A 26939-nucleotide genomic window follows, 5' to 3' on the forward strand; every position below is an offset into this window, starting at 1 on the left:
CCTCAACCAGGGGACCGCCAGGGAAGTCCCCTGGTGTGGTAGTTTTAAAACACGCCCGCAGTTCTTTGGCACTTCTCCCCATGGGCAGTGGAGCCTAACTTTCCTCCACTTAAACACGAACTAAGCAACTCGATTTTAATGAATGAAGGTGGCAGAAATGTGCTGGTGAGTGTCTCGGCTCAGTCCTAACGGTCCATCTGGCTTCCACCCGGAGATCCAGTGGATCTCTGCGTCTCAGGACGTTCATTCCTGGTCTGGGAAGCTCGGGCTACGTGGAGAAGCCACGTTTGGTGCCTCAGTGCCCCAAAGCCAGCATCCACCACCCGATTTATGAAGGAGCAGGCCTTCTGACGTTGGGAAAGATTGCAGGCAGAAGGAGAAGAGAGCGGCAGAGGATGAGATGGTTGGATGGCATCACCAACTCAATGGACATGAACTTAGGCAAACTCTGGGAGATGGTGAGGGCCAGGGAGACCTGGCGTGCTGCAGTCCATGGGGTCACAAATACTCAGACATGACTAAGCTACTGAACAACAGGTCTTCCGAAGAGTCCAGCCCGGGCCTGGGTCTTCAGCAGGGCTGCCTTCCCTCAACCCTGTCTCCAGTGACATCACGGCACAGACACCCCACCCCACCGTGCCCTGTCTATAGGCTGAGCATATGACACGGCGTGTGAGGCCACTGGGCTTTGGGGTGACCTGCTACGCAGACAGAGTAGCCAGGACAGCTGGGTGTGGGGGACGCAGAGGGAAGGGATCGGGGAGCCTGGTCTGGACACAGTGGTCAGCAGTGAGGCTTCCCTGATTTAAGTGGCCCCTCAGGAGAGTGGAAGGAGGTGAGGGGGTGAGCCGCATGGCCTTGGATGGGGGAGCAGACGGGCTTGTGTGGGGCAACGGAGCCAGAGGCGTGGTCATAGGAGATGGACCGGAGAGGCAGGGGGCGCGTGGAGGGCCTTGGGGTGGGGGACATTGAGAGGATCCGGGCTTTGCTCCACGTGGGAGGGCTGGGAACAGAGGAGGGTTTTAACGTGACCCCTCAGAGGCTCCGGGGTGGGAAACAAGACAAGGTCACCCTGGGAGACGGAGCGCCCAGGAGCCCCCCCGCCGTGCGCCGAGCTCGGGTGTCGGGGGCTCTGACAAGGCAGGGGAGCGGGGACATGGTAAGAGGCCACAGAGGGGGCCGTCTGCCTCCCCCATCCCTCTTGAAGGGGGTTGGACCAAGACACCAAGGCAAAGAGCCCCGGAGGCCAGCAGTGCCTGGCCTGGGAAGGCGGCGTTTTACTTCTCGTCTGTGCTTTTCTGTAACTGCCACGGCGGCAGGGGTCGGGTGGGGTGGGGTGGGGTGGGGTGGGGGTTGAGCAGCCTGGGGCTCCCTGGCGCCCCCGCGTCGGCGGCCAGCATCTGCTCCTGGGCGGAGCACAGAGGGCGGTCAGCCGCTTTCTGGGAATGCCTCACGGTCAAATCCCGGGCTGCCACGCTCACTTGGCTGTGTGACCCTAGGCAGGCCGCTGCCCCTCTCTGAGCCTCGGTTTGCTCTTGTGTAGGATGGGGATGATACTGCCGTCGCTGACCTTGGAGAGATGTGGTCAGCACTGTCAAGGGCGCCTGCCCTCAGGGGGCGCCTGGGTTGTTGGTGAGCACTTCACTAAAGCCCGCCTGCCTCTCCATGTAAGACCCTCCATGAGCCCCTGTTGGCATGAAGCCTGAGCTGCTCAGGGTGGCATTTAGGCCATGGCCCTGTGCTCCCTCTGCAGGACCCCCACCCCTGGTCCACTGCACGGTGTCCCCCGATCTCCTCTACATGCTGACCACCCGCCCCCACTGTGGAGGGTCACCTCTGGGCCAGGCATTGCCCCAAACACCCACGGCTTCACTCTTCTGCCAGCCCCGTGGAGGCCCTGGGAGGCAGGTCCTGTGTTTCGGAAGAGGAGTGGGATGTTCATGGAACAGGGCTTCAGGCGGGGGTTGCAGACGCAGATTTCTACACGTTTCTGCTGACCGCTGGCGGACAGATGGACTGCAAATGAGCTGGAGGCCCCAGAGGGGCAGGGACAGAGGTGGGGTTGGGGAGGCATGCCATGCCCAGAGGGGAACACTTTTGAGAGTGTTCAGACACCAGCGGGACACACCACACACCAGTGGGTGGGTTGTGGCTTGTGCCGCTGCCTGTCTGAGACTTCTGGTGGACCAGGATCTATGAGCCAGGACTCAAGCCCCGGGCACCCATGTCCCAGACCCCTGCAGTCAATCACTGGGCACCGTGGACACCACGGTTGGATGGCTTCCCTCAGGTTAATGCTGATGGCCCGGACGGCCTGCTTATCTTGCGTCCGTCTCCCTGCCTCACACCCTGGGAAGAAGTGCCCCGTGTCCAGGTCTCCCCAGGATCTGATCTGGAAGGGGAATCTGGGGTGGGGTGGAATGGTCCATGTGGTGCCTGGCGCACAGTAGATGCCGGAATTACGCACGAGGAGGAGGAAGAGGTCTGGTCTTCACCTACCCCCTGGTCTGCTAACTCTGTCCCTCTTAGGCTCAGCTGGGATGCCTCCTCCTCCAGGCAGCCTTCCCTGCCTGCCCCCTGCACTGCCTGCTATAGCTGTTGGCTTGTCTCTTGGGCTGGATTTGGGAGCCTTTGAGGGCAGGCCCTGGTCTCTTTTCAGCACCCTCATGCCTGAAAGAAAGCCTGGAACCACAGCAGGTGACCCGGGAGCATCGCACGAATGATGGTGTGGGCTCCAGCGAGTATCTGAGAGCCTGCAGGGGCAGCCGCCAGCCAGAGCCCAGATCCCGTTTACAGAGACACAGGCGGCCCCTCTGTGACCTAGGCCGCTCCCGCCGCTGCCCCCCACCCCCGTGGCCCCTCCTTGTCGGGAAACTTGAAAGGCTGCCTGCCTGGCTGGCAGTGCAGGCAGGCCGTTGCTGCCATTAACTTAATGTTATGGGCCTTTTACAGGTGTGTTAAATAGATGCAGTTATTAACGAGTATATTAAGCCAATTAAAAGCAGCCCTTTGAGTGGGGTTTAATGTGGCTACAGGGAGACCTCAGCGGCAGCCTGCCTTCCAGAAGTTGGAGGTGGGGGGAGCCTGGGTGGAGGCAGGGGGGCTGTGCTGCTGAGACAGGGGAGAGGTAGGCAGTGGGACCCCGGCTGGAGGCAGGCCCGTGGCTGTCTGACGCCCCGCTCGGCCTCTCGTGGGGTGACCTTGGGCAGCGGCTGGGTGTGAGAGCCTCAGTTTCTCATCTGTACAGGGCCGAAGGGGTGGGTGCACCCGGGGTACTCGGCCCCGGCAGGCACGCGGTACCTGCCCATCAAGGTGGGGGAGGGGGTGGCCAGGCCAGGCCCCAGCCCAGGATTCCTGCTCCCATGTGCCAGGCTTCGCGGCGGGAGCCCGGGCACCTACTGGACAGACGCTGGTCCCTGGGCAGTCGAGTGTGGCTTCCTGTTGAGCCACTGGACACCCCCCGCCCTCCCCTGGCAAACCTGTCCCCTCCGTGGACCTCACGCTTGGTGACTGTGACGGGGGCTGACGGCAGCTTTCCTGGAGGAGGGATGGTGTGCCGGGCGCGCCTGAGCACGGGTGGGTCTTGAGTGCATGCTGTTTCTTTCTCATGCCCTCCTAGTTTTCACCTGTTGCCTCTTCTCTAAAGCTCGGGAAGTAGACAGTTGTTATCTGTGTTGAGGTGGGGGTCGGGGGGTCCCCGGGCAGAGGGCCTGGCCCCAGCCCACCAGGAGGGGCCGGCCCACATCTGCATTCCCCTCTGCTGCCGACACTCTTGCCCTTGGAGGTGGCAGCCTTCTGAATGCTCAATTAACGCAACACTAATTAGCTGGTGGCACCGGCAGAATCCCTAATGAGGCCGCCCAGGAGGGGGGCGGGGAGCAGCTGTTCTCCAGCCTCTCTGTTGGGAGGAGGTGCGGAGACGCCGGGCGGTCGCCAGCCACTCCGACCTGCCCCAGCCCGGCCCACTGCCCCGGTGGGCCTTGCAGGTCAGACCTGGGTGCTACCACTGTCTGCTTCCCGTGGTGTGGGTTTTTTGGTCTGCCCAGAGTTTCTGTTGGTGTAGTGTTGGGTAAGCCTCCAGTGTCATTCACTCCATTCAGATAACCAGAGGTCCCAGCGATGCCTACCCACCCGCCATGGTCCGCAAGGCCTACCGTGTCCACTTCTAGACGCTCTGCCCCGCCCTCCAGTTCCCTCTCTCCCTTTGCTAGTCGCATGGCTTCAGCCCTAAGCCACGGCAGAATTGGCCCCTACACTTCTTCCTCAGAAGCACCTGGGTTGTTCTTGACCCTCTGTTCTTTATCAGCTTCCACGTGAGGTCTTCAGGTTACGCGCTGGATGGCTAGGACGGAGGGACTGGATCAAATCTTCTCCATATTGAATATCTGCCCACGCACAGGACGTAAGTCTGTTTTGGTCTTTTAAAAACTATCATTATATAAACAATTTTTTTCTCTATAGAGGTCATTTATTTACCTTTCTGTGAATATATTTATATTCCTTAATATTTAATCAATTTAGGTTCCTTAGTAAATGTAACAGTATCATAACTTAGATAAAATGAACAATTCCTAGATACACACAAACTACCAAAACTGACTTAATACAAAGTCTTTATAGACCCATAATAAAGAGAGAGAGTGAACTAGTAACCAAAACACCCACAAAAAAAAAAGCCCAGGCCTAGATCAGGCTTCACTGGTGTATTCTACAGAACATTTAAAGAATTAATGCCAGTTTTCCCACAAGCTCTTCTAAAAAAGAGACTCGGAGGGAACATTTGTAAACTAATTCTGTGAGGCTAGTATTTGTTGCTGTTTAGTTGTTCAGTTGTGTCTGACTCTCTGTGACCCCAAGGACTGTAGCCCGCCAGGCTCCTCTGTCCATGAGGTTTCCCAGGGAAGAACGCTGGAGTGGGTTGCCATTTCCTCCTTCAGGGGATCTTACTGACCAGATAACTATAGACTAATAGCCCTTATAAATATGTACTCAGCCCTCTGTATCCACAGGTTCTGTATCCAAGGATTCAACGGAGGACTGGAAATTCCAAAAGGCAAAAGGTGAACTTGCTGCACACTAGCAACTACTTTCATAGCACTGACATCATATTTACAACGATCTACATATCATTTACATTATATTTACAACTATTTACTCCTCAGGTTGGTAGGTGCCCAATATGCCACTGGAGATCAGTGGAGAAATAATTCCAGAAAGAATTAAGAGACGGAGCCAAAGCAAAAACAACACCCAGTTGTGGATGTGACTGGTGATGGAAGTAAAGTCCAATGCTGAAAAGAGCAATATTGCATAGGAACCTGGAATGTTAGCTCCATGAATGAAGGCAAACTGGAAGTGGTCAAACAGGAGATGGCAAGAGTGAACGTCGACATTTTAGGAATCAGCGAACTAAAATGGACTGGAATGGGTGAATTCAACTCAGATGACCATTATATCTACTACTGTGGGCAGGAATCCCTTAGAAGAAATGGAGTAGCCATTAAAGTCAACAAGAGTCTGAAATCCAGTCTTTGGATGCAATATCAAAAACGACAGAATGATCTGTTTGTTTCCAAGGCAAACCATTCAATATCATGATAATCCAAGTCTATGCCCTGACCAGTAATGCTGAAGAAGGTGAAGCTGAATGGTTCTATGAAGACCTACAAGACCTTCTAGAACTAATACCCAAAAAAGATGTCCTTTTCATTATAGGGTACTGGAATCCAAAAGTAGGAAGTCAAGAAACACCTGGAGTAACAGGCAAATTTGGCCTTGGAGTAAAGAATGAAGCAGGGCAAAGGCTAATAGAGTTTTGTTAAGAGAATGCACTGGTCATAGCAAACAGCCTCTTCCAACAACACAAAGACTCTACACATGGACATCACCAGATGGTCAACACCAAAATCAGACTGATTATATTCTTTGCAGCCAAAGATGGAGAAGCTCTATACAGTGAGCAAAAACAAGACCAGGAGCTGACTGTGGCTCAGATCATGAACTCATTATTGCCAAATTCAGACTTAAATTGAAGAAAGTAGGGAAAACCACTGGACCATTCAGGTATGACCTAAATCAAATCCCTTATGATTATACAGTGGAAGTGAGAAATATTTAAGGGCCTAGATCTGATAGATAGAGTGCCTGATGAACTATGGAATGAGGTTCGTGACATTGTACAGGAGACAGGGATCAAGACCATCCCCAAGAAACAGAAATGCAAAAAAGCAAAATGGCTGTCTGAGGAGGCCTTACAAATAGCTGTGAAAAGAAGAGAAGCAAAAAGCAAAGGAGAAGTTCCAAAGAATAGCAAGGGGAGATAAGAAAGCCTTCTTCAGCGATCAATGCAAAGAAATAGAGGAAAACAATAGGATGGGAAGAACTAGAGATCTCTTCAAGAAAATTAGAGATACCAAGGGAACATTTCATGCAAAGATGGGCTCAATAAAGGACAGAAATGGTATGGACCTAACAGAAGCAGAAGATATTAAGAAGAGATGGCAAGAATACACAGAAGAACTGTACAAAAAAGATCATGACCCAGACAATCACGATGGTGTGCTCACTCACCTAGAGCCAGACATCTTGGAATGTGAGGTCAAGTGGGCCTTAGGAAGCATCACTATGAACAAAGCTAGTGGAGGTGACGGAATTCCATTAGAGCTATTTCAAATCCTGAAAGATGATGCTGTGAAAGTGCTGCACTCAACATGCCAGCAAATTTGGAAAACTCAGCAGTGGCCAGAGGACTGGGAAAGGTCAGTTTTCATTCCATTCGGAAAGAATGTTCAAACTACTGTACAATTGCACTCATCTCACACGCTAGCAAAGTAATGCTCAAAATTCTCCAAGCCAGGTTTCAACAGTACGTGAACTGTGAACTTCCAGATGTTCAAGCTGGTTTTAGAAAAGGCAGGGGAACCAGAGATCAAATTGCCAACATCCCCTGGATCACTGAAAAAGCAAGAGAGTTCCAGAAAAACATCTACTTCTGCTTTATTGACTACATCCAAGCCTTTGACTGTGTGGATCACAATAAACTGTGGAAAACTCTGAAAGAGATGGGAATGCCAGACCACCTGGCCTGCCTCTTGAGAAATCTGTATGCAGGTCAGGAAGCAATAGTTAGAACTGGACATGGAACAGACTGGTCCTATATAGGAAAAGGAGTACCTCAAGGCTGTATATTGTCACCCTGCTTATTTAACAGAGTACATCATGAGAAACACTGGGCTGGATGAAGCACAAGCTGGAATCAAGATTGCTGGGAGAAATATCAATAACCTCAGATATGCAGATGACACCACACTTATGGCAAAAAGCAAAGAAGAACTAAAGAGCCTCTTGGTGAAAGTGAAAGAGGAGAGTGAAAAAATTGGCTTAAAGCTCAACATTCAGAAAACTAAGATCATGGCATCCAGTCCCATCACTTCATGGGAAATAGATGGGGAAACAGTGGAAACAGTGGCAGACTAACAAAGGTCTAGTCAAGGCTATGGTTTTTCCAGTGGTCACGTATGGATGTGAGAGTTGGACTATAAAGAAAGCTGAGCACCGAAGAATTGATGCTTTTGAACTGTGGTGTTGGAGAAGACTCTTGAGAGTCCCTTGGACTGCAAGGAGATCCAACCAGTCCATCCTAAAGGAGGTCAGTCCTGGGTGTTCACTGGAAGGACTGATGCTGAAGCTGAAACTCCAATATTTTGGCCACCTGATGTGAAGAACCAGCTCACTGGAAAAGCCCCTGATGCTGGGAAAGATTGAAGGCAGGAGGAGAAGGGGATGACAGAGGGTGAGATGGTTGGATGGCATCATTGACTCAGTGGACATAAATTTGAGTAAACTCTGGGAGTTGGTGATAGACAGGGAGGTCTGGCGTGCTGCAGTCCATGGGGTCACAGAGTCAGACACGACTGAGTGATGGAACTCAACTGAACCTAGTATTTACATTGTACTAGGTATAAGTAATCTAGAGATGATTTAAAACATATGCAAGGGACTTCCCTGGTGGTCCAGCGGTTAGGACTCTCTCCTTTCACTGCCAGAGGCTGGGTTCAGTCCCTGGTTGGGGAACTAAGATTACACAAGCCATGTGATGCAGCCAAAAAAAGTATACACAAGGATGTGCATTATATATATATGTATATATATATATATATATGTTTTTAGGTTCTTTTCTATTATGGGCTATTATAAGATGCTGAGTACAGTTCCCTGTGCTATACAGTAAGTTCTTTATTACATGTTGATGTTCTGAGAATCTTGCTGAATTCTTCTCTTGGAACTTCTATGAAGTTTAACTTCTAATCCTTAGTTGCTCGGTTGTGTCCAACTCTGCCATCCCATGGACTGTAGCCCATCAGGCTCCTCTGTCCATGGGTTTCCCAGGCAAGAATACTGGAGTGGGTTGCCATTCCCTTCTCCAGGGGATCTTCCCAACCTAGCGATTGAACCTGGGTCTCCCATACCACAGGCAGATTCTCTAATCCTTAAAACTTATTTTCTCTGTCTTGCTGAGCCGGCCAGCACCTCCACACAGTGTGGGAAGGCAGTGACTTGGGTCTTTGTTCTCCTGACTTTATCAGCCCTTGGGTTGGTTTGTGGTGGATTGCAGTTGAAACCTCTGTAATAGAAGTAGTTGCCTGTCGTCCTAGTTTGCTGAGAGCTTATTTTTATTTGTTCAGTTGTAAAAGGGGGCTGCCTCACACGGCCCTGTCCCAGCTGTCACCTCCGAGCCTCCGTCCCCTCCTGGCTTGGTTATGGGTGGGGGCAGCCCTGGACTGTCCCTCCATCTACCGGGCTGCACTTGGCAACAGCTATCTAATTGAATCTGCTGCGTGGCCAGCGGTGGGTTTTCATTTTATTGGAATTTTAAATCGCTTTGTTTCTTCCGTATTTTATTAGTGTCAGTGGAAGCAGCTGTACCTGCAGGAATACTCGTGGGGCTGGTGGCTCCCGCCTTTGGGGTCCGGGGTGATGGGTGGGAGTCGGGTGAGGAGGGGTGGGCACCAGGGAGAGGAGCTGCTCCAGGACCTTCTTGGTTCACCACCCCTTGGGTGCTTTCCCTTTTAAGACGCACGAGACAGGCTGGGGAACCTGCGGTCCCCCTGCGGGCTGGGTGTAGGGAAAGGGCTCCCAGCCTCGGGGGAGATGGGGCAGGTAGAGGGTCTGAGTCGGCTGCCAGGCTCTGGGGGTTCTCGCCTTTTCTTCTCGTTCCCACATCACAGTGGAGGAAACTGCGGCCCCCGAGAGGGCCACTCGCTCGCCTAAGACCACACACACATCCCCTTCAGGGCCAGCCAGGATTTGACCCCTAGACCATCAGGTCTCAGAGCCTGTGCCCTGGGGGCTCAGGGGGACAAGGGTGGGGTGGTCACTATACCCGCATCTACAGAGGAAAGGCCACACCCCTCCCCCAAGATCCTGCAGAGTGAGCGCCCTCTCCCAGGGCAGCTGCCTGGGGCGGTGGGGGTGGGGGTGGACCTCCCCACCTTGGACCACAGATCCCTGAGGAAGGCCCCCACCCCTATCCCCTGCACCAGCCAAGCCCCTGTGCTGCCACCAGGGGCCCTCTGCCTGGCCCATGCTCTCAGAGGAGCATGACTCAAAGTTTCTGTTATCAAAACTGTGAGGAGAAAGTCAAATATTCATTAGGGGGATGGTTCCCCAGGTGGGTGGGTCCTGCTTGGGCCCCTGCCCAGCTGGGAGCAGCCCCGGGTCTCAGGACTGAGGTAGGAAAGGGGAATGGACTTTCCCTCCCCGCCACCCCTTTCTTTCCTCCAGGTCACTTTGTCTGGTCAGCTGGATCAGGCTACAGCAGCCAGCCGCCCGGGTTTCTGGACACGTGGCTGCCTGTGGCCCCCTGGTCCTCCACCTGCCGGATCTCAGGTCCCGGGGGTGAACTGCAGCCGTTCCTGGTTCACTGGCACGTTCGGGGAGCTTGTGGAGGTCAGTTCTGGGCAGCCCTGTGCAGACAGGCTGCTCTGATGCCATCACCCAGGAAGAAGCGGGAGGGGGGCTCAGACCTGGCCACGTCTTCTCCCCACTGGGTTTCTGACATCATCGTTGTCACAGGGGATGGCTTCTTAGGTGCTCTGGCCCCTCGCTTCACAGAAGGGAGCATTCCAGCCCCAAGACCAACGGGCTCACCCAGGGTCACTCTGCGTGTGGCCCAGTCAAGACCTCTGTCCCTTAGTGAGAAACAGCACAGCCCGAGGTCTGGCTATGAGGCTCAGGGCCAGCACTTCCTGTCTGGGTTCTGCCTGGGGGAAGGGGGGCACCATGGGGACAAGTCAGTCAGCCTAGGCCTGGGTGCTCAGGAGTCTTGTCCAGGCCTTGACCGGGCAGCAGGGCACCAATTCAATTTGCTTATCTCCTGTCCTGCTGCTCTCTTTCCTGTGCTCTTCAATTACAGGCAGAGTCAGCGACTCTTCCAGTAAGTGCAAAGATGTCAAAGGGTCTGAGTGGGCAGGGTAAGTGGGACATCTTTGATGGCCCCTTCACATTCTCATGGGGCTTCCCAGGTGGCGCTAGTGGTAAAGAACCCGCTTGCCAATGCAGGAGATATAAGAGGTGTGGGTTCGATCCCTGGGTCGGGAAGATCCCCTGGAGGAGGGATAGGCTACCCACTCCAGTATTCTTGGGCTTCTCTGGTGGCTCAGATGGTAAAGGAATCCGCCTGCAATGCTGGAGACCTGGGTTCCATCCCTGGGTTGGGAAGATCCCCTGGAGGAGGGCATGGTTGCGGTTGCTGCTGCTAAGTCACTTCAGTCATGTCTGACTCTGTGCGACCCCACAGACGGCAGCCCACCAGGCTCCCTTAGCCCCCTCCAGTATTCTTGCCTGGAGAATCCCATGGACAGAGGAGCCTGGCAGGTTATGGTCTATAGGGTCACAAAGAATCGGACAGGACTGAAGCGACTGAGCATGCACCCACCACATTCTCTGGTTCTGGCCTTAGAGCACAGAGGACCAGCGTGGGTCACCATGCCCAGCACTTGCCTCCAGCCTGCTGGCAGCAGAGGGCAAGCAGGAAACCCTGGCACCTGGACAGAGGTTAAAATGCACAGACCATCTGAGCCAGCAAGCCCGTCCTGGAATATTACTTTTGCCCAGATATACATACATGGCCGAAGGTGGTGCTCACTGCAGCCCTGTGTGGAAGAGCAAGAGGCTAGAAGCAGCCTAAGTGTCCATCCATGGAGAGACGGGGAAAGGCGTTACGTTCACCTGCGTGACAGAATACAGTGAGCGCACGCTTCCCATCGGGGGGGAGTGATCTCCAAGCTACATCAGCAAGGAGAAAAAGCAAGGAGCTGAGAAGCATCAGGCCGTGCATGCAGGCCGTGCATGTTGACATAAAAGGTATCTGCTGTCCCTCCTACATGCCTGCATTTTTCAGGAGGGTATTTAAGAAACTGCTAATGCTGGTTTCCTCTGGGAAGGGGAGTTATTTTTCACTGTAAATTCTTATGCTTTCTGAATTATGTGCCACGGACAATCTATTCAGTGAAGTATCTAATTTTATAAGAGAGAATGTGTTCTCCCTGGAGGCTGTGGAAAGGAGGGAAGAGGGGCTGTGCACGAAAACGTTTTTCCTTGAAACTGAAAGCCCTTCCAGATTATCCGTCATTGTTCTGCTTTTGATGAGGCAGACAAATATTTCTCTAAACCCCTATCTCTGAAAGAACACCATCCGAGGACCTTCAGTTCTGAGGATGTTGATATAACATCTTAGGTTCCTCCCTACCCTCCCCCCGCTCACCTTGTCTTCCTGGAAATACCCTCCAGAGGCAAGTAATCAAAACTGAACCAGCATAGGACCTAATCAAAATATATAAGAAAAGGGAAGGAAAAGGCCATAATGGTTGACCAAAAAAAAAAAAAAAACCAACACTTTGCATCAGAAAAAAATGTGGCCACAGAAGAGAGGGAGGTTATGGCTCAAAATTTCATTGTGAAGCAAACAATGTAGTAAGCAAGTGTTTCTCTAAGGCAAAAATGCAGAGAGTAGGCTAAAAAGAAACTTACGAAAGGAGAAATGAAATGAGCAAAGGGAGAAAGGTGGCACAGAAAACAGAATGAAGAGTGGGCAAAAGGCAAGGGAGACGGTTCGGAAGGCATTAATTAGAAGAGGGCACATAGGCAAGACACACAAGAGGAGGAGGCTGCAGGAAAGGAACACACGCCTGGGAGCTGCCTGTTGAAGGGCACAGACTCCAGGAAGAGAGACTCTGAAGGGTCAACCCAAGACACAGGCTGGGAGAGGCACGGCATGAAAGAAGTAGAAAGATCAAGATGAAACCTAAAGGAGGGAGGAGCAGGCTTCAGCTTCTCCATGGTAACACCTAACAGTCGAAAAGAACAGAACAAGGTCTACAAAAAAATCCTCAAGGAAACAGAGGGACCCAGGAATGATTTCTTTGCTCATTCAAGTAGAAAGCTCCAGACCGTGCTGAACGTGTGGGGATTCCAGGAGTGTGGTTCACAGGAGGCCTTAAGCTGTGGACTAGAGGGCAACTTCAGATGATGGGAACGTAAGGCAATAGAACTGCTGGCGAGCACGGCCCCTGGTTACCTAGGAGCCTGCGATGGAAAGGCCTGTGGTGATGCAACCAGACGCTAACATCACAAGCCCTTGGGAGGAAGGTAATGGTATCAATAAGAAGGGAGAGAGGGGATCAGAAGTATAAATAAATACACAGGTGTCCTCATTTTTAATAGCTGGGATCAAAAGATATTTAAAGCTGAAGTCAGTTAATTGAGGTTTAAAAGGATGACGTGAACACTGAGAAAATGCTATAGAGAGGAGAAGGATATACACTAATTTCATCATTTTGTTCATTTTAGGGTAGATGGAATAGACGCCGTGTGAAAGAAATAGAAAATTAGGGAATTGTTTAACACTGCACCACTGGAAAAAGGATACCAGCCTTTCCTATGATTAGTAGGTACACAGAGAACTTAGATCACACAGGGAAAGACTTTTCAAAGCAATTAAAACAAAACACAGCATGACTGAACTGATACCAGACATCTGTTGCGTCAATAAATGGGCTAAACTCTCCTATTAAATATTTTTTAAAAGGCATTCAGATTGGATCACAAAGCTTAATTCAACTCTATATTATATGAGTCACAGCTAAACAAAGTAATTCAGAAAGGTTGAAATAAAAGGACTGGCAAAGGCTTCAAGAAAAACTGTGAATTAAAAAAGCATCTTAATATGAGGTTACCAACTTAATAGATAAAATTGAATCCAGGCCAAAAAGTATTAAATACAGCCAAGAAGGATGCAATTCACTATGAAGATTTAAGGTACTAATATCTGTGCACTAAATAGCATTGCATCACCATTTATAAGGCCAAAGCTTTAGGAGCTACAAGAGGTACACTGGCACACATTAGCAGTAGGCATCTAATCCATTTCTCTATCATGACAGGCAAGTACAGTACACAAGACCTAATTAACGGGGCCATCCCCAAGAAAAAGAAATGCAAAAAAGGCAAAAGGGCTGTCTGAGGAGGCCTTACAAATAGCTGAGAAAAGAAGAGAAGCAAAAGGCAAAGGAGAAGAGGAAAGATATACCCATTTGAATGCAGAGTTCCAAAGAATAGCAAGGAGAGATAAGAAAGCCTTCCTCAGCAATCAGTGCAAAGAAATAGAGGAAATCAATAGAATGGGAAAGACTAGAGATCTCTTCAAGAAAATCAGAGATACCGAGGGAACATTTCATGCAAAGATGGGCTCGATAAAGGACAGAAATGGTATGGACCTAACAGGAGCAGAAGATACTAACAAGAGGTGGCAAGAATACACAGAAGAACTCTACATAAAAGATCTCAATGACCCATATAGCCACAAAGGTGTGATCACTCACCTAGAGCCAGACATCGTGGAATGCAAAGTCAAGTGCGCCTTAGGAAGACTCTCTACAAACAAAGCTAGTGGAGGTGATGGAATTCCAGCTGAGCTATTTCCAGTCCTAAAAGATGATGCTGTGAAAGTGCTACACTAAATATGCCAGCAAATTTGGAAAACTCAGCAGTGGCCAGAGAACTGGAAAAGGTCAGTTTTCATTCCAATCCCAAGGAAAGGCAATGCCAAAGAATGTTCAAACTACTGCACAATTGTTCTCATCTCACATGCTAGCAAAGTAATGCTCAAAAATCTCCAAGAAGGCTCCAAAAGTATGTGAACCGAGAACTTCAGATATTCAAGCTGGATTTAGAAAAGGCAGAGGAACCAGAGATCAAATTGCCAACATCTGCTGGATCATCGAAAAAGCAAGGGAGTGCCAGAAAAACATCTACTTCTGCTTTATTGAGTATGCCAAAGCCTCTGTGTGGATCACAACAAACTGTGGAAATTTCTTCAAGAGATGGGACTACCAGGCCACCTCATCTGCCTCCTGAGAAATCTGTATGCAGGTCAAGAAGCAATAGAATCGGACATGGAACAACAGACTGGTTCCAAATCGGGAAAGAAGTATGTCAAGGCTGTATATTGTCACCCTGCTTATTTAACGTCTATGCACAGTATATCATCTGGAATGGCGGGCTGGATGAAGCACAAGCTGGAATCAAGATTGCCGGGAGAAATATCAATAACCTCAGACATGCAGATGACACCACCCTTATGGCAGAAAGTGAAGAGGAGCTAAAAAGCCTCTTGATGAAAGTGAAAGAGGAGAGTGAAAAAGTTGGCTTAAAGCTCAACATTCAGAAAACGAAGATCATGGCATCCGGTCCCATCACTTCATGGCAAATAGATGGGGAAACAATGAAAACAGTGATAGACTTTCTTTTCTTGGGCTCCAAAATCACTGCAGATGGTGACTGCAGCCATGAAATTAAAAGACTCTTGCTCCTTGGAAGAGAAGCTATGACAAACCTAGACAATATATTAAAAAGAGATATTACTTTGCCAATTAAGGTCCCTCTAGTCAAAGCTACAGTTTTTCCAGTAGTCATGTATACATGTGAGAGTTGGACTATAAAGAAAGCTGAGCGCTGAAGAATTGATGCTTTTGAACTGTGGTATTGGAGAAGACTCTTGAGAGTCCCTTTGACTGCAAGGAGATCAAACCAGTCAATTGTAAAGGAAATCAGTCCTGAATAGTCATTGGAAGAACGGATGCTGAAAGTCTAATACTTTGGCCACCTGATGCGAAGAACCAACTCATTGGAAAAGACCCTGATGCTGGGAAAGATTGAAGGTGGGAGAAGGGGACAACACAGGATGAGATGGTTGGATGGCATCACCAACTCAAGTTTGAGCAGGCTCTGGGAGTTGGTGATGGACAGGGAAGCCTGGCATGCTGCAGTCCATGGGGTCGCAAAGAGTCGGACACAACTGAGTGACTGAAGTGAAGTGAATTAATGGGGTAGATATAATTGGTAAATACTAAACTCTGAGCCCTGAAAAAAAGCCACATCTTTTCAAATTCCCATAAAAATTCATAAAACTCTCAAAAAACCCAGAGATCATATGGCAAAGAAAACTTCACTGAAATCCAAAAAAGTAGAAATCTTAGTATTATCTGATTATAATGCAATAGAACTAGAAATAACAAAACATAAAAGCACCTACTACCTGGGCTCACAGATGGAACTCAGATGAGCTTGAAGCCAAATAAGAAATCAAAGCCAAAATTCGGTGGCCCCACGGACTGTAGCCCGCCAGGCTCCTCTGTCCATGAGATTATCCAAGCAAGAATACTGGAGTGGGTAGCCATTCCCTCCTCCAGGGATCTTCCCAACCCAGGGATCAAACCCGAGTCTACTCTGTCTCCTGCACTGGCAGGTGAATTCTTTATGCATGAGGGCCATCTGGGAAGCCCACAGTGTATTTAGAAAGTACTGATAAAAATACATGTTAGAATCTATAGGATACATCTAAAGCAGTGCTCAGAGCATTCATAGCCTTAATTTTCCTTTTTTTCTTGTTTAGCAGTATAAAGATCTAAGCCTCTCAAAATTTTTTAAAAAAGCAAATCAATAGCATTTTAATAAAGACAAATGCATAAATTAATGAATTAGAAACCAGAAAAGGGTAATTACTAATAAATGGATCCTAAAGATGTTTCATTTTGGAAAGGAGGGGGGTAGATAACCTCGTTAGCTAACCTAATCAAAAAGGGGGAGCACAAAATAGTATCAGAAACAAGGGTAACATAATCATTTAAAATAATTCATTTTCTGAAGCCTCAGGCAAATAAATTTTAAAACCTGGATAAAATGGGTACTTTTCTAGAGAAACATAATTTACCAAATTCACTCAAGAACATTTAAATCAATCATTACGGAAGAAATGGTGAACATCTCACTGCTACCCAGACCTCCACCGACCACCCCTCCCCCCACCACCAAATAAATGCACTGGCCTAGACTGCTTCATGGAGGATCAACCAATCTCTAAAGAACAGATAATCCATTTCTACTTATGATGTTATAAAGCAGAGGAAGGAGAAAAGCCTCCACTGTCTTTGTGAAGCAAGTGTAACAGTGACGGTAAAACCCAACAAAAATTGTTCCCAAAAAAGAAAACTAAAGACTAATGTCACTGATGAAATTGAAGTACAGCTATTAAATAGAAAGCCCAACCCCATGGAATGTTACAAAGAAATATTTCTCATGACCAAGTGGGAACCAACCAGGAAGGCAAGGTTGGTTCATTATTAAGAAATCTGTATTATTATTCATATTAAGAGAACAAGGGCGGGAAAACATCTGATCAGTTTCACAGACACTGAGAAGTTGAAATTCCATTCTTGATTTTTAAAATTCTTAATACAACAGGAATAGGTAGACACTTATTTTTAACCTGATAAAGTATCTGCCCCTAAACCAGTATTTTGTGTTATGAGGAAATCCTACAAGCGTCTGTTAGAGACAAAGTGAGAATGTCTATTGTCATCACTATTATTTTTTATTGTTCCAGGGATAGTAGGCAACATTAATAAGACAAAGAAATCAAGGTATAAAACTTGCAAAGTAGGAGGTCAAATTATTGCTTATGAATGATTTGATAGTATAACTGGAAAACTTAAGAGACTAAATTGAAAAAGCTTTATAAGCAACAAAATTCAGTAAGGCGGCAGGAGTTAATAGCCTTTATTTAAACACTTATGGAAGAAAAGATTAGCCAAGAAAGGTTAATGTTCCAGAGGCAGGAAACCTTAAAAACATGCAAAGGTCTAAATGAAGAAAGTACTAACACGTTCCTGAGGGACACAGAAGAAAGTCTGAACAGAGAGGTACAGATCATGTTATTGGAGGGAAAGACATCATAAAAATGTCATTTCTTCCTAAATTAATTTATAAATTGCATGCAATCACAGTGAAAACCCAAACAGGATTTTGTTCTTACCTAGATAAGCTGATTCTGTGGTCCAGACAGAAAACTAATAGAATCAAGGAATTTTTGCATAAGAGAATGATGAATAACAAGCAGAAGCACCACCAAATATTAAAATGTGTTATACACATGCTGTGACGTGGATGAACCCTGAAAACGCTGTGCAGAGGGCAAGAAGCCGGTCACAAGGGGCCGCATACTGTATGAGTCCCTTCCCAGTAAAGGCCAAGAGAGAGGAATCTGTAGAGAACGGAAGATGAAGGAGTGGGTAAAGGAATTGCTTCTGAGCTGATAGGAATGCTCTAAAATGGACTGGGGTGATGGATGCAAAATTCTAAGTATACTAAGCCACTGAATGGCACACTCAGATGGGTGGATTGTATGGCACGTGAATAATATCTCAACAAAGCCATTACAACTTTTAAGATGTATTATACTGCTACAATAATTAAACCAGCATTACACTGATATTTGAATATACTTGTATCCATACCCCAACTTTGCACCAGATAAATTACCAATAGTATCAGAGATTATATATCTTAAAAATTAAACTAGAGAAGAACTAGAAGAAACCCTGGGGAAGCTCCCTCTCATTTTCTTTAAACAGCCTCAGCATGAGAAAGGACATTAAGCATGACACAAAATCCAAAGTCCATAAAGGGAAATACTGACAAATTTCACTTCACCAAAAAAAAAAAAAAAAAGTCCTCCATGACAGAATCGAAGACAGACGACAATCTGGGGGAAATATCTGCAGTTCATAGAAGAGACAGAAGTCTAATTCCATCATATACAAAGAGCTCCTATAAATCAATAAGGACAAAACCCAGTGGGGAAAAAACAAATCACGAGGATGAACAGATAAACCACATCCAGCAAAGTTACAAATGCACATACCTCTGACCCCGTTTCCTGTTGTAGAAATTTACGGTGTGGTTTTATTCACATCTTTGTGGCACATACCCAGGGACAAAGTCTGTTGCTGCGCTGCTGGGGCATGATTCTCCTTAGGGGACTGGCCAAGTAAACGATGACTCATCCGCGCTATGAGAAACTATGTGCAAAGAATGAGGAAGCTCTTCGGATGCTGACATGCAGGACGTGTTGCTAAGTTAAAAAAGTGAGGCGTCGGACAGTGGACACAACACGTGTAGACACGTATTTGCTGGCATGTGCGTAACACATCTGGGGGAACAGACAGGAGTGGAGAGGAAGGCTTTGTCTCTCTACCCCTTTATTCCTTTGGAATACTGGACTACATGAGTATATTACCATGTCTAAAGATTGTTGTTGTTCAGCAGCTCTCTTTGAGACCCTATGGACTGGAGCCCCCCAAGCTTCTCTGTCTATGGGATTCTCCAGGCAGGAATACTGGACTGGATTGTCGTTTCCTTCTCCAGAAGGATATTCCCAGACCCAGAAGCGAACCCATGTCTCCTGCATTGGCAGGTGGATTCTTTACCTCTGAGCCACCAGGGAAGCCCCTGTCTAAAGATAAATACATATCTAAAAAAGAATAAAGCAACAATATAAACACAGTGATAAATGGTAACTGATCCTGTGCTATATAGAACAGAAGGCAATAGGGAAGGGTGGGGACTGGGGACTGTGGTGAACTGGAGAGGAATATCCCTTTAAAGATGCAGGCTCTGTTCTAACCAATAGCTACAGTATAGGAGGAACACAGGCTTATGTTACCAGATTCTCTGATTCAAGACACACTAGATCCAGATTTTTATGCATATCTCCCTACTTTTTAAAATGTTTCTAAATACTTAAAAAATAACAAAAACAACAACAAATCTATGGTGGTTAAGAATAAGAGATCAGAGGGCTTGGGACCCTTCTCCTGGATGGTAAAGGAGGACAGACCCTTGGAAGTTACCAAGTCTGCTCCCTAACTTGACCCATTAAAAAAACCAGGGTCCAGAGAGGGGAAAGGACATGCCCAAGACCACACGGCAATTCAAGCCCCAAGCTGGGATCCCATTCGGGACGGCAGTTGACTTTTGAACGAGATGGGGGTTAACTTGAGCGTAATTTACAGTTGGCCCTCCGCATCCTCGGTGCCTCCACCAACCGCGGACCCTGGGATACCGTAGTGTTCGCTACTGAAAACTACCCGTGTATAAGTGGACCCACACGGTTCAAACCTGCATTGTTCCAGGGTTAAGCGTGTTTGCTTTCCCGTGACGCCACTCTCTGCTGACACAGACAGATATGGCATGTGGCGGGCCATGGAGGAAGTGCTGGGGTTGGGGTCCCAGTGCTGGGAAGCGGCCAGAGGAGGCTGCTGGGGAGGAAGGTTGCGCCCAGTGGGTGTCAGCCAGGCAAAGGGAGTGGGTGCCACTGTCAGGGAGGGGACCCCACCCTCCCAAAGGCCTGGGAGGGCGCAGAGCGTCCAGAGCAGGCTGGCAGCGGGGGACACGCTGGAATGGGGACGGCTTTCCCCGCCTGAGAGCTGCCCTGCCACGGCCCGAGGTGGGGCGAGCTCGGTGCGGCCCGGAGGACACCAGCCCCGGGGGCCTGGAGGGGCAGAGGAAGGGCTGGGGGCCGGGGCTGCGGGGAGGGCGCGTCACTCACACTTGCGCAGCTCCAGGCTCTTGGTCGGGCAGGCCAGGTGTTGGCCGGGGGCGTTCTGGGTCCTCTGCAGACAGGCCAGCATGGCTGAGCTGGGGGCCCGCAGCGGGGCGCGCTCTGCGGTGGGGTCCCTGTGAGGAGGGGAGAGGAGGTGCTGGTCACACGGGCCGCTCCAGGCCTGCTTCCCAGCTCCCCGCCCGGCCCGACTTGGTGTGTGGGTCACCCCTGCTCCGAGGGGCTTTCCAGACGCCCCCAGGCGTGCTCTGACCCTCGCCCACTCCATGCTCTCTCAGCAGTTCCCCTCCACGTTCCTTCGGGTGGCAGTGGGCTCCATTCTCTCATAGCCACCTGCCAGCAAATCTGTACCAACCCCCCTCCTTCCTCCTCCCCCTCCCCACCTTCAGCCTTGAGCTCATCAAGGGCACAGAACCCCCATCTGTAGGGTCATCTTGGGAAGCTACACAGAGGGGAGGGGTGTCTGGGAACTGCCCATGACACACGGGGTTCCCACTCATTGAAGTGTTGGTCTCCCCCCAGCCACCCCAGTCTGGAGACTTCTCACAGTACCCTTGGAAGGGTGAGATGTCCAGGGTGGGGTCCCTGCGAGAACCGGGGGTGACCTGTGCTAAGCCTGACCTTGGTCTCAGACTGAACCCTGAGACCAGGCCTGAAAGGCTACCAGGCCCCCTGACCAAGTCCCCGAGCTGAAACAGAGCAAGGCCCACCCAGGGCGGCTCAGATGTGGCTCCAGACAGGTCCACATGGGCTCACTCACCCAGATTCACACAGAAGTGAGCATTTTTAGCTACACAAAACCTCACTTTCCCCAAGAACCCGGAGCCTCTGAGGGGCAAGATGACATGGGCAGAGCCTGCCCTGGATGGATGGGGAGAGGGCGGGATGTTTCCTGCCAGGGAAAGGTGGGCCCAGGTGTGGGCTCAACCCTGGACACTGCTGAGGGCCACCCAGCCTGGGTGCCCCATCCCCACCCCCACCACCAAGGCCCAAGCTGCCAAGCGGGGGCGGCTGGTTTTAAAAAAGAAGAACGCGGAGGGGAGGGTGTGTTGAAGGGGAAGAAAGGGAAGTTATTTAATACTAAACAGGTGTCTGGAGCCCTAAATTCTGCCGCTTTCTTCTAATAATGAAGTATTCATGAGGAAAAGCCTTTTTTCACTACTTTCTTAAGATACTAATTTCACAACAAGCTCCTTGTTACCAAGCAATTATTCCAATCTTGTATTTCCCCGAGACGGTTGCAGCCCCCTGTCTGTCCTGGACTCTCGGTAAATGAAAGACAATCACGTCCCCACCTTTCATTATGCTCTATTTTACTTTCAGCAAAGGTACCCTGAAAGAAATGATTTACTCTGAAAGGGACTTTTATTCAGTTTCAAAACCAATTTTCTCCTATTACTGTCTCAGAAAAAAAAAAGAGGGAGAGAGAGATGGGGGGTGGGATGGGGGAGGGTCGGTGGGTCTAATGCCTCCCCTCCCCAGCTCCCCAATCGCCAGCCTTAACACAGCGTCGCGATAAAAGCTTCAGTGTCCGCTTCCTGGCTTTGATTTCTGGTAATTTTACAATATGCCATTACAATCAGCAGAAAGCACACAGTTGGAGAAGGGAACGAAGTGGGGCTCACTGCAGGGGGGGAAAGCCCTCGACTGCGGAAGGAGGCACCGCTCCCCGGGGACCCGGGACGTGAGCAGGCCGGCAGCGGGCCGCGCCGGGGGCCCCTGGGGACACACCACACTCCTGGGGGCAGCCAGGCCCCCTCGGACACGCCACCCACCATGCTGGGCGTCCGCACACACCCGGAGGCACGCGCCACATCCATTTTCCTGCAGGTGGGCACACCCCGACGCACCCTCGCCCACCCCAAGTGACACGCGCCTCCGGCACCTCTCAGCACACGCGGGCCGTCCACGGAAACACACACACCATCGTGAGCCTGCCTGGAAGGTGAGAGGCCTGGGGGCACCCTGGCAGCCCGGCCTCAGGTCCCCGCTCTAGTCCAGAGCACCAGCCACCTCTCGCTGCTCTGACAGAGACTTAGGGGGACAGAGGGGAGAGGCCGGCCAGCCTCAGGGTCCCAGCAAGCCCTCTCTGTTCAAAGACGAAACCCAGAGGGAGACAGTGCCCTCCCCGGGGCCCTCAGCAGCCAAGTGGGTGAGCCTGGCCCCCTGCACTGGTCTGCACGGCTGCCCGCAGGCTGGCGCGGCGCGGGACCGCGAAGGAGAGAGGCCAACACCCAGAGGAAACCTGGGACCCCCGGGGAGTCCCTGCCCCTCGCTGGCCTTGTAAAAGCACCTCCGTGATCCCTCCCAGGTCATTCTTCTCCAGGGTCCTGGCCCAGCCCAGCCCCACCTTGGGCGGTCCTCCCCACCTCTTGCCAATCGCCAGGCGCCCAGAAGCCCAGCCCCTCTCCAGCGCCCCGCCTTCCTAGGTCAAGCACCGTAGCCTGCTTTTCAGTGGAAAAGGGCAAGCCGGGGGGCTGCAGTGCTTATTGGGTGAGGGGTAGGCCGCCTATTCTGGGGCCTCCCCAGCCTCTCTCAGGCTCCCCTGGTCGCACAGACAGTCAAGAACCTGCCTACAATGTGGGAGACCCAGGTTTGATCCCTGGGTCAGGAAGATCCTCTGGAGAAGGGAACGGCTACCTACTCCAGGATTCTCACCTGGAGAATCCCGTGGTCAAAGAAGCCTGGTGGGATACATACAGTTCATGGGGTCACAAAGATCGGACACGACTGAGCAGTTAATGCCAGACCCCAGCAAATGCCCTCCCCATGGGGCTCTGGTTTCAGCATGCTCAGATGTGGACACCCAGGCAGTTCTGGGGGCTGAGAGAGACCACGAGGCCAAGCTCAGGGGCCACAGAGGATTCCCCAGGGGAGATGGAGCCCCCGGGAAGGCCTCAGCTTGGCTTTCCTGGTGCAGCCGCCTGGCTAAGTCTGTCCCGTGCCCGTGGAGGACCAGCCGTCTGAGCAGCCAGCTGCACGTAGAGAAGAGGGATTTCTTCCTGGGCCCCCAGTACCCCAACCTCCTGCCCCTTCTCCCAGGAACCCTGTGCCCTGATGTCGGGGCAGGTGGGGGGCGAAGTCCGGTGAGGGAAGGCAGAGGACAGTCTGGTATCACCCACATTATCTACTGCTTCCCAGGTGGCTCAGTGGTAAAGAACCGGCCTGCCAATGAAGGAGACATAGGAGACGCAGGTTCGATCTCTGGGCCAGGAAGATCCCCTGGAGAAGGAAACGGCAACCCACTCCAGTATTCTTGCCTGGAGAATCCCATGCACAGAGGAGCCTGGCGGGCTATGGTCCATGGGGTCACAAAGAATCGCACGTGACTGAAGCGACTGAGCGCATGCACACATATTATCTGCAAACAAGACAACCTCTTACTGGCCCTAAAGCTTCTCTCTGGTGCCAGAAGAGAGCCGAACCCTCTTTACCTGGCCCTCAAGGCCACTATGACCGGCCCCACCACCCTCCGCCATCTCTCCTTGCCCCCTGCAGCCCACTAGCCCCCAAACCTTTGCCAGCACTGGTCTGTCCACTTACAGGACTGCCACCTGATCCTCTGTAACTCAGACGCAGGCTCCCCTCCTCTGGGGACCCCGCTCATGACCCTAATCACACAGAGTTGTAATTGCCGATTTTCGTGTCTGTCTCTCTCCACTGGACTGTTGAGTTTCTCAGAGGCAAGGACCATGTCTTATTTGTCTCTTTCTTCCCAATGCCTGGCAGAGAGCAATCGCTTAATAAACAGGTGTTGAATGACTGGCCAAATCCATGAATTTAGTTACTGTCAGATGAAGTGGGGGGGGGCGGCCAGAGAAGCCAAGTGTCCTGCAAAAGGTCACACAGCAAACCAGAGACAGGACTGGAGCAGGTGCTTAAGACAGTCATGATCTTTCCGTGACCTCCCCCACCCGCTCTCTGCTTCACATCACCCCCGTCTACAGGAAAGCCAGCTGCCCAGAGCCCCCACCCTGACTCACGACTACTCCCTTAGCCAGGGACCATCTTGGGAGAGCTGCTCATTTTGAAACACTATCTGCAAATCGGGCTGCTTAGAAGCCCAAGGTCTTCTGTGACTTTAATAATATAAAAGTCGGGACGGCGGGGGGAGAGGGGGAAACGTCGCAAGCCTCAATGATTAGACTGATTTGGCTACTGTCCCTGACTCGGGGGCTGATAAGACGCCTTATCTTGGAGGCACCCCTAGAAAAAGGTCCCCTCCACCAGATAATGCCCCCAGCTGTCGATATGCCCTTTCATAGCTGAGGATTTAGATAAAGGAAATGTGACAGGGGAGGGGAAAGAAAGGAAGGAACTTCCCGAGTCCGAGGAGGAATTGAGTCTGCAGCTCGCCTTGGCAGAACAATGCACAGCAGACAGATGTCTACAGGCTGCCTTTATATTTATTAAAAGAACAGGGAACTGGGGCCTTTGGCCCTGCCCACCTTTTGTCATCCCTTCCAGCCCGTCTGGCTGCAGGAGGTGTTGGGGAGCCACCCCTCCCCACACTGCCAGTGGGAACAGGGAGCTTGAAACTGACAACACACAAGCTGGTGCTAATAACAGCGTGCATCTGCGGAAAGCTCCCTCTGGGCCACGCCCCACAGGCATCCAGTCTGTTACACCTCACCGCGTCCTCCTCCGAGCAGCCTCCCCGGTGGCTTCTATCTCTAGGCCCCTTTCACAGATGAGGAACTGGTCACAGAGAGGGGATGTCATCTGCCCAAGGTCACACAGCTTTCAGGTGGCAGAGCCTGAAGGCGTCAACCCCAGCCAGGGCCTGCCCCCTCGGGCCTCCAGCCTTGGCTCCATGCTGGGGGCTGGGGCCGCCCCCTATCTCGCACGCAGCTGGGCAGGAAGGAGCAGAAGCAAAGTGGTGCTTCTCCCCAGTCTCTGGCTCCTCTCCAGGAGGCTCTAGGATCACAGGAAGAGAGAGGAAAGGCAGGGAAGGAGGAAGAGAGGGCCCCCAGGAGGCCACTGATTCATCCCATGAACATTCAGAGGACAATCTGAGAGGCCCACGTGGGCAGAGCAATCCTGAGATGGCTAGAGCAAGGCCCTGCCTCCAGGAGGGAACCGTTCTGAGGTGGCCGTCGTTTACCCAGCCATTCATTCACTCGCTCAGGCAGCAAACACTCCTGGAGCATCTTTTGGGGTCCAGCCCCATGCCATGCGCTGGAAGGATGGAAATCTGTGAGGATGTCCCGCCAAGACAGAATATCCAACCAGACTGCATGCTCCCAAGGCCAGCCTGCTTGAAGTGGAATTCCCTGGCCTCTCCCCTCAGCCTCCGATATTTCCCTGAAGAGGCAGGTGGACGGAACTCTCCTCCAGGCATCCTGTAGGTCAGAGTCTGCCTTTGCCATGCCAGCTGGGGTGGCCCTGAGCAGGTGGGAGGCAGGGACATAGTTCCACAGCAGGAGGCAGCTGTGACCCTGTGAAGGCCCCCTCCCAGCCTTCCCTCCTCCCGGGAGCTGCCCCTTCTGGCCTCTGTGGCTCCACTCAAGGCCAAAGAAGGGTTGTGGCTGAGAGGAGGTCATGCCAGGCCGTCTTGGCGTCCAGTGGGACTAGGAGTTCAGAGTAGAGGGCCAGCCCCGGAAGCCTTAGGATGGCACCTGCCAGGCAGGGGCCAAGCCCCAGGGTTCTGACTGGCTACGTGACCCTGAAGTCACAGCCCTTCTTTGAGTCTCATTTCCCTTGTGGAATCCTGATGGGGAGTGGCCCAGCCGATCGGGGGAGGCCCTTCGAACCTGGAGACGAGGCAATATTACTGTGTGGTTTTCCAACACAATCCAGGACACTAGCTGTGTGCAAGACACAGGGCTGAGTCCACACCCAGCAGGGTTTAGATGCAGTTGAGAGGGGCCGCGACAGGAGGCTGATAAAACCCACACTGTTAAGGGCCGAGTGGACAGTCGGGACTCCAAGTTCCCTAATAAAAGGTGAAGGAGGTGCCTGCTATTCCCCAGGCCTCATGACCTGCACTCAGTGTGGGCTGGAACGCCCTCGCCCAACCCCCCCCACACCCCGTAATTCTCACCTCCAACCCCTCACTGCACTTGAAGCCTTGCTCTCCTTCACCCTTTCTCTGCCCCCAGCCCAGCCCCACCCGCCGGGAAGAATTTGAAGTCGAGGCAGGAGGACCAGGATCTGGGAGGGGTGATGAGCACTGGACTGCAAGCCATGGAGAGCTGGGTTGGAGCCTGACTGTGTGGCCTCAGTGGCTCCCTTCTCTGGACGGGTTCCTACCACCACAAGCCGAGCCGGGCCAGCGTGAAGCCTCAGAAAGCTTAAGGTCCCCGTATACCGGAAGGGGCAGGAACTGCCTGTCCTTGACCAGGACAGAAGGGTGAAGGGACCCTCACCCAGGAGTGCCGCAAGGGCGCACGGCCCCTCCCCTACGACAGGCGGACCCACTGTCTGTCTGTCTTTTGCTCCTCTGTTCTCTGTTGCTTGCTCGCTCTGCCCCTCTATCCTGGCGCTTCTCTTCTTCCTTGCTGTCTCCTTTCTCACTCCTTTCCTGACCCTACTCTCCCCTACCCCTTCCCCATCCAACCCCCCCAACTCTCTCTGTAAGGCAGCTGGAGTACTAGCCCACCCCACCCCCTCCTACGGCTCCCTCCCCCACTCCCGTTCCAAGCCCCAGCCCGAGGCCTTCCAGGGGACCCTGTTAATAATTAAATGTTAATCTAAAAAGCAATTTGAGCTGTGGCTAGGCAGATCTGGTTAGAGATTACATTAGCATGGAGGAGGCGAGGGTAATTTTCTTTAACCCCTCTCCTGATCTCTCAAGCCCAGGAATCTTCAAGTCACACTGGCACTGCTGATTAAACGGGAGCAGGGCTTGGCTGTGGATAAGAGGCCTGTGAAAAGTGATTATTTCCCACTGCTGTTTGGGCTGTAGCAGAACCAGAAAGGGGATTTTCACTCTTTTTAAGGTTGGGGGAGGGGGAAGGCTCTGGCCTGTTCAAGAGGAGGC

The 26939-nt window shown here is 51.3% G+C and overlaps 1 protein-coding gene across 1 annotated transcript in view; it reads right to left on the reverse strand.

Moving 5' to 3' along the window:
• Positions 1-26939, reverse strand: part of FAM222A (family with sequence similarity 222 member A) — a 59542-nt gene that overhangs the window by 8843 nt on the left and 23760 nt on the right. The window contains exon 2 of the mRNA XM_040250915.1: positions 19946-20073. Coding sequence (XP_040106849.1) covers positions 19946-20027 — 82 coding nt within the window. The 5' untranslated portion in view covers positions 20028-20073. The remainder of the gene's footprint in view (positions 1-19945; positions 20074-26939) is intronic.

The sequence above is a fragment of the Oryx dammah genome, unplaced genomic scaffold, assembly GCF_014754425.2.
Source record: "Oryx dammah isolate SB20612 unplaced genomic scaffold, SCBI_Odam_1.1 HiC_scaffold_12, whole genome shotgun sequence".
NCBI lineage: Eukaryota > Metazoa > Chordata > Mammalia > Artiodactyla > Bovidae > Oryx > Oryx dammah.